Genomic DNA, 16,858 nt, shown 5'->3' on the forward strand with positions numbered 1-16,858 from the left:
AGAAAATTAACATCATTATAGAAATATCTAACCAAACATTCTCTATGTAGACATAATATAAATACTTACCAACTTCATATTCTGATCTTTCTAGCCTCCTCAACTTGTGTAACTCATTTTCAACAATTACTATAGTATCATTCCAGTAATTTATACTCTTATCAAGTTCCAATTCCTTATAAACTTTGATATCTTCGATTAAATCTTCTAAATCTTTTACATGCAAATCACGCAAGTAAGTGTAAGGTTCTCATTAATATATTTTGCGAGAAGGTCAGTTGGTTTAGTACAAACATCCTATATATGAACTCGAGATCTCAATCTAGCTTGCTCTAAATGAAACTGGTCCTCTTACCTTGCCCATTGTTCTACTTGAGCAGTCTGCTTTGCTCTCTGAAACATAGTCATCTCTTCTTCTCTTTGTTGTCTTTCTAATTCTCTTTCTTTTCATCTTTTCTTAACTTTCTCCAACTCCCTCTTATTCTCTTCTTGTTTACGTCTATCCCTAATCTCTAATTCTTCTCTGCTAACACCTAGCAGACCTTCTTTCTCAAGCTTCTTCGACCACACGAATGTGGAGAGCAAGTTCTCATCGCCAAAGGGATTATCTGTATTTGTGTAATGTAAATAGTCATTATCCCAACCCATCCTTTCTTTACGCTTGCGTTCCTTGGCCTCTTCCTTCTTTAAACGCCTCAACCTTTTTTCCTCCGGTGTTTCTGTAGCCTTCATTAGTTCTTTCTGACGCTTTCTGTCTTCAACTTACTTCTGATTTTGCTTTTGATGTTTCTCTAAGAGCATGGTAGTATCTCTGGCGAATTTCTGTCTTCTTTTCTGAATCTCTCGTAATCTCTCTTGTGAAAGTACTTCACCATTCTTTCTTTTGCAGAAACACAACACTATTTATTTTTGCAAAATATTCTACACTCTCTTTGTTATTGTGACGTTTAACCTCTTAAGAAGCGATCAGTGGCCAGCGACGACTAAACTGTGGAGTAGCGCTCGGACTATTGAACTGAAGGGTGGAGGTACTGCTTGTCTCTGATTGGTTGATGCTTCACAAGTAAGTAGGGCTGCCCCCACAGTTTCAAATAAAGAGAGGAAGTGACGAGAAAACAAGAGAACGCGACATCAGACAATCCAAGCGAAACAAGTCACACCGATGATCACTATAGTTTGTCTTACTTCACCATGCTTGCGATGTCACTCTATTCGTGCATCTGTTTGCTCGGTGCTTTATCCGAAACACTTGGCGTGATATTCGACTTATAGTTTTCGTCCCGTAGGATTCTTGACCACACAGTCCAATATATTTGCAAACGTCTTGAAACGGTGACCGTTTCTACAATTATTAAAATTTTCGAAAACCCGCAAGCTACATTTTAAATAATACTTTCTAGTATATGAATCTATAAAATTTTGTTAATTCAGCTATCCCAGTATGTTGGGTATTGTCAAGTGTGACGGGCAGCAATCAATGCTCTACTCAACGGATAGGATTTTCGAAAGCAACGAATAATTTCTAAGAAAATATAAATGCAAGTTTCAGTTTTGTTTTTCAAATTTTTAAAAGTAAAAAACGCATAAAATTGTGAAATTAATCGTTGCTTTCATAACTCCTTCTCGTAGACTAAAGCATTGAGTGCTATCAGTTGCAGTTGACAAATACTGGAATAGTTGAATTAACAAAATCGTGTAGTTTACGGGTTTTCGAAAATTTTAATAATTAAAGAAATGATCGTTTTTTTAAGATGTTCGCAAATACGCTGGACTATGTTGTCGAGAATCCTATGGGGTGAAAAGTACAAGTCGAATATTGCGCCACGTGTTTCAGCTGGAGCACCAGGCATACGAATGCGCGAAAAGAGTGAGACCATAAACAGCTAAAGTGAGACAAGCTACATCGGGCGTCAGTGTGGCTTGTTTCGCTTGTGGTTGTGCTGATATCGTGCTCTTTTGTTTACTCACCACTTCCTCTCTTTTCCTAGAACTGAGGGCAGCACTGTTTAGCTGTGGAGCGTCAACCAATCAGAAAAGAAGCAGTTCCTCTGCCTACCTTCATAATTCTAAGGCGGTTGCCCCCACCTTGGCTTACTTTGCTGAGGCACTACAGTCATGTCTTACCGTGATACATACTATACTATGGTGAAGCATTACTGTATACAATGTGCAATCCATTAAATATATGTACACTATTTTAATACTTATACAAAGGAATAATAAATACATAAAAATTTTTTTGCTATTCTAATTTGTATTTTTATTTATTTCAGTATTTTTTTTCAATTTTTTTAGACCAATGCATTGCATTGTATAGACTGTCAACGAATACGGAGTATGTGCTCTCCCACCACTCTCCTTGACACTACATCCGTTAAACTTTCAAATCGTGTGGTATACGAAGTCGAGGCGAAGGTTTTCGAAAATTCGCAGACGATTTTTCGTCGTGTTCGGTGAATATATAATCAGTGTTCAAAATCTAGAAGAATACCGTCACTGAGCAACAATGTCAAACAAGATCCATTATTCGGATAAATATTACGACGATAAATACGAGTATAGGTTAGTTGAAATAACGGTAGCGTGTGTGATTGGATTTAGGTTGTGATTTTGGTCAATTGCCATTTGGTCAGTGCCATTTTCTATGGTTCCTGCAGATATATATGTATGTCATCTATGATTGCTGTAATGTCGTGTTTTACAACTTCTGTAAAGAGTTTTCGTTGAACGGAAATGTAATCGCGGCATTATTTCGCCTGGTTTGACAATCATTCCTTTGTTCGTTTTTCGGGTACGTTTTCTGAGAATAAATTAGTGGTACGTGACGTACGTCCAGCATCCTGATAATAGCTACGCAACAAAGAATTTACTACAAAGAGGGGATAATATTAAGTGGTTTCAATTTATTTCAGCTCTACGTAGTGTTTTTTTAAAAATAAAATTAACATAGGATACTTATTAGATTCAAATCAAATTTTAGATATCTTTTTTACATGCATAAATAGTTCCTTTAATTATGTTTATTGATGTGAATTGTTTCTATATTATTACAATCTGGAAATATACATAGTAATAATATAGAATTTCGAAATATATTCATTTATTAATAAAAAAATATTTCCACAGGCATGTAGTTTTGCCAAAAGAGTTGGTGAAGTTTGTGCCAAGTACCCATCTACTCTCAGAACAAGAATGGAGAGCCATCGGTGTCCAACAGAGCCAAGGATGGGTACATTATATGATTCATAAACCAGGTAAAAATTATTTACCAAACCAAGTTGACTAATCTAAGCAATTCCTTAGTAATAACAAATCTTAATTGAGTTTCTTGTTTGTTCCAGAGCCACACATTTTGCTCTTTAAGAGAAAAATAACGACACCGGTACCGACACCAGAGAATTAAGTTTGCCATACCTATACCAATTTGTAAATAATATTTCAGATCATTGTTAATATTCATAGAAAAGCTTAACTATCATGGCAAACTATTGCATCAACTTTGAAAATTTAATTGGTATCGAATTACTAAAACAGCTACTACATCCATTTGAATTTGGTGAATCTTCTAAATTTAAAAGATACAATAACAAGTATGGTTTTTTTAAAATTCTTCGGTACAACATTGATATAGCCTTCTATTTTCATTACTCCTAAGTCATTCTTAAAAACAAAGTATTCTGTAAATATGTCTATAGGGTGTTTTAGTTATTAATCGCAGGTTACATAGTTCTTAATTTTGGAATTACCACAACAACTTGGTATTTTCATTCAGTGTAACAGAAGTTGGAAACATTCTAGTTCATTCTTTCTCAGAGAATCATAATTCTGCAGCAGAATTAACAGTTCTGTTCAGAATTTATTGAGTCAGGGACATCCTGATCTTGTGATTGCAGTGCCTTGCACGTATGTGCTAATTTTTTTATTTACTGTTAAGTTATACTTTAAGGTTTTCCACATGAATAATCATTCTTTATGTTGAATAAGAATGATGTATTGAAACATTTGTAAGACTTTTAAGTTTTAAATTCGTGAACAATGTGGACATTGATTTGAGATTCCATTACTACTAGTTAAGAATGAAATTGAGCATTTATTTTGTGTACCTTGCCATATAATGTGTTACTTTAATCAGGATTACATCGTCCATCGAATTTTCTTTGAGCGTAATTACATTCAGACCTAGCTCTCTATGTTTTTTTTTCAACTGCTATAGTTTAGTATTACTTGACTTCGATTTACTTTTATAAAACTAAACTATAAGTATTGTCAATTTTTCAATAAACGTTTGTAAGTAACAGTTCTTACTTTTATCCTTTATCATTTCAGAGACGTATTAGGTTTGGCTTTTATTTTAAAAAAGTACCGTTCTGTGTTTTGAAGCATAATAGCGTAGCATATACGCGTAACGGTATGACACCGTCAGGCATTCGTCAGCTCCTTCAATCCATTCACGCACAGCAAAAAGAGTGAAACAAATTTAGCCAAATATGCGAGGGAGAAGGGGCAGGACCGGGGGAAACAGAATAATTAAAATAGCCACGTGACTGACCTCAATCCAATTATACAAACATTGTCCCTAGCGGTCAAGTATTTCTCACACCAATTTTTGTAAACTATACATTAATTAAATCCTCGTTGATGGACCGACGTGTATTGCGTACACACAGTTCGTTTCACTTGTATTACATAATTTCGTTAGCAGCGTCTTTTAATAAGGAAATAAGTAATCAGCGAAATTCTTTCGAAACCGCAAAAAAATTAATTTCCATATTAAGTATAATATCAAACATCCAAGGGTACCGTCACAGAAACATTCGTCCATTGAGACACATTTTAACTAGTTCAAGCCCTACTGTTCATTAAATTCTATAACGCTTTATATTATATTAATACGTATTGTCCAGTGGTGGTTGACCATTTCAAATAGTATTACCTGCTCCTGTTGAAATGATACTGATTTAATTGAAGTTTAACGAACTGTTTATCGCAGCAGTTTTCTTATTGTGAACAGTTTCTTCTGGCGTTTCATAATGTTCGGAATTGATTGGCGCTGCCGTACACGGTGTTAGCCGTTCATTCAAGTCTCGGTTTATAACATGTTGGCGCGACCGCCAGTAGCAGGGGCACGCGTACACGTCGTGGCTGTGCCCCGGGTACATGTATGTATATGTGCAAAGGTAAATACATGTCGAGAAAGACGATAAATGGGGGAAGACGTGTACCCGGGAGTTCGGTGAAAGGGGGCAAAGGAATGGAGAACGCGTGAACAGATAAGTTGGAATAGTGGCGAATGTTCGAGGTTGGGAGGTGGGGAGGAGCAGATACATGATCTCTGACGCACACATGCTGCATCCACGCGACGAAGGGCTCCGTTCTCATGGGCAAGCCGGCACTCCACGAGAGCGGAGCGCGCCGACAGTACCACGACTGCGTCCGCGGGAAGAACGACTTTTCGCGCTCTCTAAAACGCGAACGAAAGGTGCCTTGTACTCCTGGTTAGAGAGGACAATTCAACGCGCAGACAGTGCAACACGATCGAAACTTGTTGATTCTGCCATCGCCACGGGATCGTGATAATATTCGAACCGCAGTGGGTAAGCTAACACAAACTCTTCCTTTCTTTTCTTCTCTTTTCTTTAAACATATACATAGCAAGCCTGCGATTTTACCGACCGAGTCGAGCGAAAATAATCTGAGGGAGAGATTCGATGATTTATATAATGAACATATCATTTGTTATTTATTTGTCAAGAATCATCTAGTAATAGCCGTTTAGTACAATGTTAGACTTTTCAAGAAGAAGTTTATCATCGTGCCGAGACAATAGTAAGGGAAATCCAGAAACAAGATATCGTCTGTTGCACGCTCGTGGTTCGCGATAATTGAGAGTTTTAAGTGGGAACGGTCATTAAGTTTTCTTATTGTGTATTGTGGGGTGTATCTGTTACTGTCGCGAAGGAATAAACGGTTTAATGAATCGCGTCTATATTGTGTTTCTGTACGATGGTACACGTGCACTACAGCTATTCAAACCATTCGCGCACCAACTATGTATGTCTAGCCGGCCTTTTTTCTCCGAAATTGTCTGACAGCATGATTTACCCCGAGGCTTACAACGTCCCTAAACGTAAAAAAAGAGACAACTCGTGTCGTTTCTTCATTGATGTAATAAAAATAGTTACGCAGTTCGTTAGAAGCAATTATAACTTCCGGTTTCCTTTTTTTCAAATGTGAAATACTATCGGACACACTCTCGCTACCATACTGAAATGGTACACTGTGACGTAATCCAACGTTCCTTCCGACCGGTGACGTTAAAATTCTAATTCAAAATGTTTACAAGTTCGGAAACGTTAGTATATAATGGCACTACAATTGATATTCAAAATACTTCGTGGAAACATTTCAATAAAACTTAGTGATCTCACGATTCTTCGAAACCGAATGTACTGACCAGATAAACAACGATTTATTGCTCGATAACAATCGATCGTTATTATTTATTATGTAACGAGCATACTATGAAACGTTAAGCGAATATTTGCGATTGTGAATATGATAAAGTTAAACTTTAGTATTGGAGAAAGAAAGTAGCGACGAAATTGCACGCATTTATGCCAGTAAATACCACTATAGACATTTTTTTAAGTTTGTTCTGTCAAGCTCCTCGAATTTTCGCATAAGTTTAGGATGATCGCGCGTCTAGTAAGAGGAGCGCGCGCGCGCGCCGGAGAGCTACTTTTGCCTTTTGCTCTCGATCTCGACGATTCAAACAAGAATGGCACGTGTGTTTCGTTGCCATTTGGCCCCACTTTCGTTTACCCTCCCGGTGAGGCGTACGGTATATGTAGGTGAATCAACCAATCGCGCTCTAATAACCCGCTAAAGCGAAGGTCGATTTCGATCTCGTCCGTAAGTATCGTGTTTCCCGTTAGCCATTTCGTGAATCGTATTGTTGTTGTTGTCGTTTCCACGGACGTTACCCACGTTCCCGCGCGGGCTATTGGTCTTTTGGATACCGTTGGAAGAGCAAGGATATCGACGGGCACCTAAACGCAAAATACAATGACGGATTTTTCTGCGGCACACGATTTGGTTGACTGATGGAACGCTAAAGGCAGATTTCCAGAACAGTTCGAACCGGTTGATACCAGTTGCTTCTAGATATACACACGCGTGTGAGTGCGTATGTCTGTGGCACATAGAAGAAAAACCTCTGTTCATTCACTATTTTTTATTAACCAATTTGTTCCGGTAATTAATCATCGGTACATCCGATCCTCTTCACGTGTACCCTTCTTCGGTAGTTTCCGTTTAAAGGACACGATTATCAGTCCTCGAGGTACACGCAGCGATTACTGGTAGCCGTTCAGTCATTGTTTCGCTTTTAATTCAGAAAAGATCGGAGATGCACACATTTTTATCCTTGATGAATACTAATCTATGTAAACCAATGAGTCAGCTTAGCGTTCCGCGGTGCAGTTATTACTAATGTCCGTGCGCTTGTATCGTCAATGATACGGAAAATAGAGATCTCTTTATGATCCGTATTTTTATTCCCCGACAACTTTTGACCTTTATTGTACATAAGATTATACGGCCGCTCTCCCATCTTTACGTCATTTTGTCGGTCAAAACGTCCAGAATTTAAGCTCTGTCTTCAGCTCGAGTGTAATCTATACACTCGATACACGGATTGTGTAATTATATGTATAAAACGTTTGTTGTGCGATCGAACAATGTTAGAATTTTCTCGAGATCTGTAAGGATCGAGTATCACAGTGACCCATTGTTACACGGTGTTTCTAATAACGGACGCTGCTCGATTTAGGAAACCGGGCCAGGCTTGCAGCGTATAATTCCGATCAAACAGTTCGCCGGCGTTTTGTTTACCTTCGCGAAAAGCAACAGCGTGTCACCTTACGATCTGTAGCTTGCCGCTTCGCTAGAGGCTGTTCAAATTTTTCCATTCTCAGAACAACGAAATATAACACATATATAGATAAACTAAACCGTAGAATCCAGATAGATAATTTCGAACAAAGAATCGTGCCGCACACTTATTTCACCGTGATTGTTCCTTATACATTTATACCTAATATTATATTTATATTTATGTTATATTATTTTATATGTTATTTATTTTATATATTATATATATATTATTATATTATATATTTTATATATTATTTATATATATTTATTTTATATATTTTATTTATATATTATTTATATTTGTATATATACCTGAAATTTCCGTCCGATAATGTCATTGCAAATTTCAATAGATATGCACGTATTCGTGTGAGACATATATTTTTGAAAAATGTTGCTCACAAATTGCCATCACGCTGGCAAGAGGTCATTAGTAACGACGGAAGTTATATTGTACAATAAATATTACTAAATTTATGAAAAATCTATTATATTTCCTTTCGTTTCTTAAACGGACAGAACCTTCCCGGCAGACCTACTAAATTATATTCTACATGCTGACACTGACAATTAGTATGCGGGACCAATAGAACCTGCACCGCAACGGGGCCTGCAGAATTGTTTTTCCTTTGCGCTTTTGCAATTATGTTGGATAACTGCACGGACTCGCACATTCTAACGAGAGAATATGCACTTTGCATGGCTTACGGCCAAGGACGTGGCTTAAAACTACGTGGAAATAATATTTTCAATTGTCGGCGAAGATATTCCAAGAACGGCGAAAAAAATCGACGCGTAATTGGATTCCATCACGCGTGGTATGCTTGGAAACAGTGTTTGAGGAGTCGAACAGACTTTTTCATTGAGGGATACAAGCGGGACAGACGCATCGATTGCGCGTCCCGTGCAACAGTCGACGGTCCATACAGAAAGACAATTAGCATAATCGGGTGCCCAGGCCGCTGACCGCTATGGTCGGTGCAATTAGTCTTTACCTACGCCGATTGTCCGCGAATCTCGACCGGCGGCAATGTTGTGCTCGCCTCGGCTTTTACCTCCTTAATGCAGTTTTTTTTAAAAAGGCCGGCCAAAAAGAAATCAATTTTTTTTAATGTAAAAAAAACACAATTTAGAACGTTGTCTGGGCAAGAAAATTACAAAAATACAAAAATAATCAAAATTTTTATTGCAATTTTGGATTTTGATAACATTGCAGAAAATAGTCGAATATTGTAATATTACACGCACATCGACTTCTTTTATCTTTCTTTTCGAATTCCCATTTCAGAAAAAATAAACATTATTATCAGTAAAAATATTTATTTATACTTTTAAAACATAAATAATAACAATACTAGTATTTATAAAGTTGATCAAAATTTTCTTTTGTGTGATATATTTCGAAAAAAAGGTGCAGCACATAGCCCAACATTGCAACTATTACACATGTAACGACTCTCTTTTCTTCTCATTTTTTCCTTTGCTATCTCTTTTAGCACGACACACAGCGCAACATCTTGTGGGCGATTCTTTTTTTGGTGTTGGTGAAACATCGATGTGGTGGAATTTTGATATACTGCGCTCTTGTTCCATGGAAAAAGGCTATATTTTATTCTTGAATAAATAAGTGTTATAGCCCATGTTAATGATAAATATCAATAAAACGATTTTTTTTCTTTGCTTTCACATTCTTATTTTCAATTCTCGATTATATTCGAGTGTGAAAAATTATAGCAGCATAAAATACAACGCCGCTCGAATTATCTCGAGTGTGCACAGTTTGGCCTGTTTAGCGCGCTCGAGTTAACTCGAGCGTGCACGTTAAGGGGTTAATGTCTGTTCGCCTTATCCGTACACTTACTTGTCTGTCTTATCACGACCTTTTAGTACAACGTGTATACAGAAATGTTTTAATCGTCGGCGATCATACGAATGTCGCGTGTCCCATAAAAAGCTCGACATAAAAAGATAAACAAGTAATCGTGGCATGCTCCGTTGGACGGTTCGCAGCTACAGAATCTGGCCCGAGGCCATATTTCGTTATCATATCGGTAGAAAAATTTACGCAATGCATTTCTGCGAATTACAATATTCGTCGGTTCCTCGTCCACAGAGACAACAGCGATGTACAGTTGGCCACAAAAGTCTTCTTCTCCCCACTATCGAAAATGGCAGACCCTGTTGACCTACTTCTAACTTGTTTTATATTATATATTTCCCAATCGTGTTCTTATATTCGGGTCCGGAACACTTTTACGCGAGCGTTGGAGGAAGTCGGAATTAATTGTAAATTGTTGCAGGTAAAATAACAGTAACAAGTATCGCTATACAAAGGTAAACGTAATTATTGTCGGTTCTTTCGTAATAACGGCGAAAAATAGGCGCCTTCATAAATATTTAAAAAGTTGTAGATTGATTATTGCTTTTATCAAATATGGCAATCAATTTGGGAAACAACGAACGGAAACACGTTCGTTTCGGACGCTTAGGTGCGTCGTTAATTATAAGCATCGCGTAGTGGGATATTTATTTTTGCGATTAACAGTAGTTACGATTCTGGTTCTAGGATAAAAGACGGTGACGACATGGCGCACCCAAAAAAATTCAAGAAGTGTATGTCAGAGAACATGCTAACGATGCTGACGGTGGCCGGCGTTTTGGGCGGTGTTGTTCTCGGCTTCATTTTGAGAAACTCCAGGGACGAGCCGTGGACAAAACGCGAGATTATGTACATCCAGTTTCCGGGAGACATTTTTCTTAGAATGCTGAAGGCTCTCATACTACCGTTGATTGTCGCTAGCATTGTCAGCGCTATTGGAGGATTAGATCTCGGTCTATCGGGTAATTGCAACATCAGATTTCTAAACCGTTTCGGACTGTTGAGGAAGCCAATTTTTTACTTCTCATTTTCATCGAATGACTGCTTTCAATTCATGCAAAGATTTTCGAGATAGCTTCGGACTAATCCGGATCGTTTGATAACTCTAAATATGTGCGAGACTAAAGATACATTTTTCACACCTGCAGTCCCAATATAACGGTCGAGATTATTGCTCGATGAGCACGAGATTACATCATTTGTCTCGATTGCATTAGAATTTTATTTTTAAATAATGTTTATCAGAAGTCGGTGGTTCATAATATTTGATTACTGCAGATTGTGGGAGCCTGGAAACTTGTTTACGCGAAAATCACGAAGAACGTGGATTATTCAAATTTTCCAGCGTGATTCGATAGCTTCCCGTGAAAGAATTCGCTAATAGAAACTTTAAAGTGTCTTATACAGATAAATATTAACTTTAGTTGTTACCAATAACTCGATGATTATTTCGAATCAATCATGTTCTACATTTAGAGCGAATATTGACCAAGTTCTTCTTCACCACCTCTCGTCCGAGAGCTGAAGAATCACGACATTTTCTCTTGTGATAAGGAATCTGTTAATTACCTATAAATCTTGATCACTCTGCGTGTACACGAAGTTGTTACGTTATGTACAACGAAGCGTCCCGTTTCTAAATGGATTTCTATTAGAGAGGAAAATGGCTCGAGATTATGATCTTGTTTCATTTTGCAGGGAGGATAGGTGTGCGATCGATTTATTATTATGCATCGACAACCATATCCGCCGTAGTCCTTGGAATAATACTCGTGTTAATTATTAAACCTGGCGAGCTCAGCTCGCACACTTTAACTACAAATGAATCTGTAAAACCACCTAGGAATGTTACTACCGTTGATACTCTGCTAGATCTAGTCAGGTATAGTCTAATAGAAACTTATATATAATGAATATCATTAGTACGATTTCGTGATTGTCCTTTCGTTTTACAGAAATGTGTTTCCCCCCAATCTTGTACAGGCCTGCATTGCCCAAGTACGTATTCAACACCTTTCAATGATTTACCTCTCGGATATTTGCCAATTATGACTATTTCGTATTGATCTAACTCGAGCGACAGTTTCCCTGTATTTCAATTCACTATTGTTTCGTTACAGTACCGAACAATCTTAATCAGGCCAGAGAATGAAACAAATAGTAAGTAGAGATTGAAAACACCTGATTCCGGTACCTGCACAACACGATTCCGTGACGTCATGATTTTTTGCGCAGCTACCACTTTACAAGATTGGGAAATATCCTCCAGCTATGGGGATGGTACAAATACTCTGGGCTTGGTAGTTTTTGGAATTGTGTTCGGTATAGCCATTAGCAAAATGGGAGAGGCCGGCAAGCCTCTGTTAACTTTCTTTGATACTCTAGCCGAAGCATCTATGCTGATTACTAAATGGGTTATATGGTATAAAGTTCTACAATATGTATGTCCATCATTTCATGTCTATGTAAAGTATGTTCTAACACTGTCTTTGTTTGTAGGATCTCCCCGATCGGTGTTCTCTTCCTTGTTACCTCAAAACTCTTAGAAATTGAAGATATCGGTGCCATTGTCGGACAATTAGGTTTATACTTCGTCACAGTATTATTAGGCTTGATTATTCATGGTTGCGGTACTCTTTCCATCATATTCTTCATTTGTACCAGAGAATTGCCATTCAGGCTGCTCGCGAAAATGGGCCAAGTTTTGGCTACTGCGTTTGGTACTTCGTCTAGGTGAACTGTTTATAACATATATGTAAACTATGTAGTGTTATATTCATCTACACTTGAAATGATGAAAGCACATTTGCGATTACAGCACTGCTACCCTCCCAGTAACAATACAGTGTTTAGATAACATTGGTGTAGACCCTAGAATCACAAGATTCGTTGTACCGATTGGTGCTACTATTAATATGGACGGAACTGCATTATACGAAGCTGTGGCTGCCATATTTATAGCTCAAGTTAGAAATGTTTCATTGTCTATGGGAAATGTAATTGGTATCAGGTAAATCAAGAAACTAAAAACTGAATTGAACAAGATAACATAGACGTGGTCATTATAAGATCGTAATATATTTTTTCAGTATAACTGCTACCGCGGCGAGTATAGGAGCTGCTGGTATTCCACAAGCTGGTCTTGTTACGATGGTTATGGTTTTGGACACTGTAGGTCTGCCTGCAGAAGATGTAACACTCATTATTGCGGTCGATTGGCTCTTGTTAGTACATTGCTTTCCTCTTTTCATTTTCTATGCTGGAAAATGTTCAGTTAAATTTTTATAACAATTGTAAATATTCGTTTACAGGGACCGTTTCCGGACAACAATAAACGTTGTATGCGACGCGCTCGGAGCTTATGTTGTCGAACATATGAGCAAAAAAGAACTTGAAGCGAATGTCACTCTACCAGAAGAAACAATTGAATTAGCGAGAGTAAGGAAAGTTGAGGCATAAATTGTCTCAACCTTTCCTTTTATTAAAATTTTGCCATGATATTACGTAAACACAATTTTACTGTGTTTATATCTTTTTTGTATACTTTATAGTCAATTATTTGTACTAATGTATACTCATCCTGGGTGCAAATCTTATTTTACAAAGTAATCTATATATACACTTATATAATTGCCAGATGTTATTAGCAGGATACTTACTTAGAATTTTAAAGAAATATGATAAAGCATAAATTCGACTTCTCATGAATGTATTAAATACATTGTTTTTGTTTGCTATTGTTATGATATTTATGACAGTTATTCTTATGTTCTCATATGTGAGATCAGAATACAATATAACTTGTAATGTTAAAACATTCCACATATTTATTGAGTACAGCAAGTATAAAAAATTATTTTCAACACTGTTTCTACATACTTCATTTATGTACATATATAGTATTTATTATACAGATTTTATTAATAATAAGTCCTACGAAATAATAGCTTGTAAACATACTTAAATATGTACTTTTTTAAATTAATTTTGTGATTAAACTTTGGATATACTCAAATTTATGAATTCATTATGAGGTTATCACTTATTAATTTCTTCAGATTTATATTTAGATTTTATAAACAATTATTTCTATGCGGTTATCTATTCAGAAGAATTTTACACCTTGATTATCATCAAATAAAATTAATTCGGCTTTTTTGTTTGTTTCTAAAGTCTTGAGTGCTCTAATTAATACTTCCGTATCCAGCCCATGAAATTCTGAAAATATATAATCGATGATGTAGTTCTGGTTTTTCTGACAAGAAAACAATTTTTTAAAGAAACGCTTACCTTGATCCGCTGTATCTTCTCCTTGTGTTAATTCAAACAAAGTACACACAGATCCGGAGAATCCTTTATCTTGTGCCCAATTATAAATCATCTCGCCCCATTCTTCTAAAGTATGCCAATAAACCAGCCATCTTTGTTTATTTTTATCTAATGGACTGGCATTTCCAGACTTTGCTAATTCTTCTAACACTAATGATATAACTTCGGAAGGTAATTTTCCTGACACACGTTTTGAGGAAAAATAATTTACAATCTTATTTACGAGTTGTTTTCGCACACAAAATATGAAAACCTTACAATTTTATGTATGAACTGCTTTTATACGAAGGATACGATTAATTGCAGCATTATTGAACAATGGACTCGAATGTATTTCTCGAATATCTATAGTGGACTGCTTTGTCACACGGTAATATTCTAATATTAATCCCTTCCATGCTGCTATTTGTTTAGCTCTAGTATCTGAATGTGGTTGGAGACTAAAAAGTTAAAATGTGGTACAATATATAACAATAGATAATAGCCGATTATAAACAATTACTAGATACTTTTGAATATGATATTAGATAAACGAGTTAGAATGAAATAATTTTTACATTTTCTTATGTAAGGAGTGAAAAATTCGACGAGGAAAATATTTTACACGTGATATATTTTCTTAAAAATTAACTTAAACGAGAAATATATCAATGAGTGTAATAATGCTTAACCTCAAACTGTCATAAACACGTTTGTGTTCTGAGTTTTTACGTAAATATGTTTCATTCACTTTAATATCAAATATAATAATTTGAGTTAAGGTTTTTGTTGAAAATATGTACACTTAATACACTTAATACTTACGTAAAAAACGGAGGGAAACTGTATTGCCACGGCCACTCGATTTCTGCCATTCTGATTCTGATTCAATGGAAATGTCTGACTGGCAAAACAGTTTCAATTTCAACTTGACAGAATCGATCTGGAAATACGCAGTAGTGCCATCTGGTAGTTCTAACACAGACCTGGGATTCGTACAGACATTGCATCTTCTGGGATTTTCTGTCTCAGCTTTGGAGGTCTCTAGAGCCACCGTACCATTTCCCGTAGCGATCTGCATTACCGATAGTTCACGAAAAATAGGCACGTTAGCAAGAAGCAAATATCTTGTATATTTCATTTCTACTACGAGTACTGAATATTATTTCCAGGCAATAAGCGTGTACGGCGCGTATATTTAAGTACATATAGTAATTTTTCCCAGAAATGTTCGAAAGTCGGAACTGAAACTCGCACATCTGAGAATACTAAGTCGCGATTCTTCGAGCCTCGCGGCTCGTTTTTACAGAAACTTGGGGCAGTCGGTAAATTAAAGGCAGCGGCTACATTAATATGAACATCTTCGGCTCGGCGGACCACAGGCGCGTACTGTAGTAATTATTTATAGCTAATTAGGGCGATGTGCTCGTATCAATATATTTCCACATCATCCATCATTGCTTTACTTTTTCAACGACGAAGCAACGAAGTCGTGAACTAATGTAGAAAAAGTATAAAAAACACAATTACATTCCTATAAATTAATTATCAATGAATGCAGCATAATGACATAATTTATGATCGGGAAAAAAGTGAAACAAACAAAATATGTAAATCCTTACACTTTATTTACAAATCATACAAATGCATTTGTTACAATCTTATAATACTCTTCTTCTATTTAGCTCGGCATCATCCTCGACTTTCGGCTTTCAAGTGCAGAAGGGGGCTCTGATTCTTTCAAAGCGACATTGCCATTGAACCAGGATGGTCTCGCTCGTTCTCGATGTTTAACGCTTTCCCATGAGAAATCTTGATTCAAAGTTACACACCTCCTCCTCCCACTTTTGGATTTTTGGTGGTCACTTCCTTCCTTATCATCCCGCTAGACCGTCTTACATGTTGAAAACAGCTAAGGAGAAGAGATCTTCCCACAAGAAGGAGGGGGCCCATATATACGTTAGTGTCGCCACGTTGTTGTTCAATGCAGGACTGCCACAGCAACAGGACTGTGTTGGAGTCAAGAACGAGATGTGAACAAGTAGAAGCTAACGCAATAATACTCGATTGATTGTATACAGCGATTCGGGTACCTCGGGGACGCTACATCCCGAACTCACTTCTCAATGGGCTCATAATTGAGAGCGAGCCCCTGCGGGACCACCGATCAAAGGGTGTGTAGAGGTGTGGTGACACAGTCATGACAATTACGAAGACCAGGATTCGAACCTGGATCTTTCGCTTGTCGGGCAATTGCTTTAACCAATTAAGCTGTGCCAATTGACCGACAACACATTCTCTCCCATGTCCTTATAAACACAAACAGCACACGTTAGAAATATGCCGGACTCCTACAGACGAGTCAGCGATCTGCATTACCAATTGTGGCGGCTACCTCCAGACCCGCCAGCAGATGGCTCCTCTTCCCGCTAGCAACCGACCCGCCTCGATTCCTATATATACAGGCTTCGTCATTCCTGTCGACACCCCCACGTCTAAGATTTAGAATTAAGCTTAAAAATTTTTAAATTACGATGCGAGCTCTCCGATTTTGTTAAAGGCTTTTGGGGAGCAAGACTGAAACAGATATATTTGCGACATTTTTGTGCAATGCAATAATTAGTTTAACGAGGGGTAATCTTCCGATACTCCTCCAGCTAATAAATAATAATTTGTAAACCTAATGTTCATCTATACATTAGTATTGCGATATTTTATAAGAACTTTTCGTTTATT

At 37.1% G+C, this 16,858-nt stretch overlaps 4 protein-coding genes across 4 annotated transcripts; 2 read left to right on the plus strand and 2 right to left on the minus strand.

The window, feature by feature from the left end:
- Positions 1-91: 91 nt before the first annotated feature.
- Positions 92-732, minus strand: LOC143258747 (splicing factor Cactin-like). Its single transcript, XM_076524282.1, has 2 exons — positions 356-732; positions 92-213 (listed from the first exon to the last, which is right to left on the minus strand). The coding sequence occupies exon 1, from the start codon at positions 730-732 to the stop codon at positions 448-450; it is 285 nt and encodes a 94-aa protein (XP_076380397.1). The 3' UTR covers positions 92-213; positions 356-447.
- Positions 733-2,368: 1,636 nt separating this feature from the next.
- On the plus strand, positions 2,369-4,297 carry Cks30A (Cyclin-dependent kinase subunit 30A). Its single transcript, XM_033483103.2, has 3 exons — positions 2,369-2,562; positions 3,127-3,254; positions 3,342-4,297. Exons 1-3 carry the CDS (start codon positions 2,507-2,509, stop codon positions 3,401-3,403), a joined length of 246 nt encoding a protein of 81 aa, XP_033338994.1. The 5' UTR covers positions 2,369-2,506; the 3' UTR covers positions 3,404-4,297.
- Positions 4,298-5,357: 1,060 nt separating this feature from the next.
- Eaat1 (Excitatory amino acid transporter 1) lies at positions 5,358-13,829 on the plus strand. The gene is made up of 10 exons (XM_076523972.1): positions 5,358-5,594; positions 10,502-10,776; positions 11,513-11,696; positions 11,770-11,812; positions 11,935-11,974; positions 12,050-12,236; positions 12,314-12,547; positions 12,633-12,824; positions 12,904-13,038; positions 13,126-13,829. The coding sequence occupies exons 2-10, from the start codon at positions 10,521-10,523 to the stop codon at positions 13,271-13,273; spliced, it is 1,419 nt and encodes a 472-aa protein (XP_076380087.1). The 5' UTR covers positions 5,358-5,594; positions 10,502-10,520; the 3' UTR covers positions 13,274-13,829.
- On the minus strand, positions 13,616-15,095 carry Vps25 (vacuolar protein sorting 25). The gene is made up of 4 exons (XM_033483096.2): positions 14,948-15,095; positions 14,438-14,583; positions 14,105-14,323; positions 13,616-14,032 (listed from the first exon to the last, which is right to left on the minus strand). The coding sequence occupies exons 1-4, from the start codon at positions 14,995-14,997 to the stop codon at positions 13,920-13,922; spliced, it is 528 nt and encodes a 175-aa protein (XP_033338987.1). The 5' UTR covers positions 14,998-15,095; the 3' UTR covers positions 13,616-13,919.
- Between the last annotated feature and the right edge of the window lie 1,763 nt (positions 15,096-16,858).

Source organism: Megalopta genalis, chromosome 8 (assembly GCF_051020955.1).
Source record: "Megalopta genalis isolate 19385.01 chromosome 8, iyMegGena1_principal, whole genome shotgun sequence".
In the NCBI taxonomy this organism is placed as follows: domain Eukaryota; kingdom Metazoa; phylum Arthropoda; class Insecta; order Hymenoptera; family Halictidae; genus Megalopta; species Megalopta genalis.

What these genes read in the sequence shown, in the direction of transcription:
- Cks30A (XM_033483103.2), top strand. Translation starts at nt 2,507, where the DNA reads ATGTCAAACAAGATCCATTATTCGGATAAATATTACGACGATAAATAC. An exon ending in GACGATAAATACGAGTATAG is followed by an intron (nt 2,563 to 3,126) that starts GTTAGTTGAAAT and finishes ATATTTCCACAG; the next exon opens with GCATGTAGTTTTGCCAAAAG. An exon ending in TTATATGATTCATAAACCAG is followed by an intron (nt 3,255 to 3,341) that starts GTAAAAATTATT and finishes TGTTTGTTCCAG; the next exon opens with AGCCACACATTTTGCTCTTT.
- Eaat1 (XM_076523972.1), top strand. Translation starts at nt 10,521, where the DNA reads ATGGCGCACCCAAAAAAATTCAAGAAGTGTATGTCAGAGAACATGCTA. An exon ending in ATTAGATCTCGGTCTATCGG is followed by an intron (nt 10,777 to 11,512) that starts GTAATTGCAACA and finishes TTCATTTTGCAG; the next exon opens with GGAGGATAGGTGTGCGATCG. An exon ending in ATTGCGGTCGATTGGCTCTT is followed by an intron (nt 13,039 to 13,125) that starts GTTAGTACATTG and finishes ATTCGTTTACAG; the next exon opens with GGACCGTTTCCGGACAACAA.
- Vps25 (XM_033483096.2), bottom strand. Translation starts at nt 14,997, where the DNA reads ATGGCAGAAATCGAGTGGCCGTGGCAATACAGTTTCCCTCCGTTTTTT. An exon ending in AGTTTCCCTCCGTTTTTTAC is followed by an intron (nt 14,584 to 14,947) that starts GTAAGTATTAAG and finishes TTAACTTTTTAG; the next exon opens with TCTCCAACCACATTCAGATA. An exon ending in AGAAGATACAGCGGATCAAG is followed by an intron (nt 14,033 to 14,104) that starts GTAAGCGTTTCT and finishes ATATATTTTCAG; the next exon opens with AATTTCATGGGCTGGATACG.
- LOC143258747 (XM_076524282.1), bottom strand. Translation starts at nt 732, where the DNA reads ATGAAGGCTACAGAAACACCGGAGGAAAAAAGGTTGAGGCGTTTAAAG.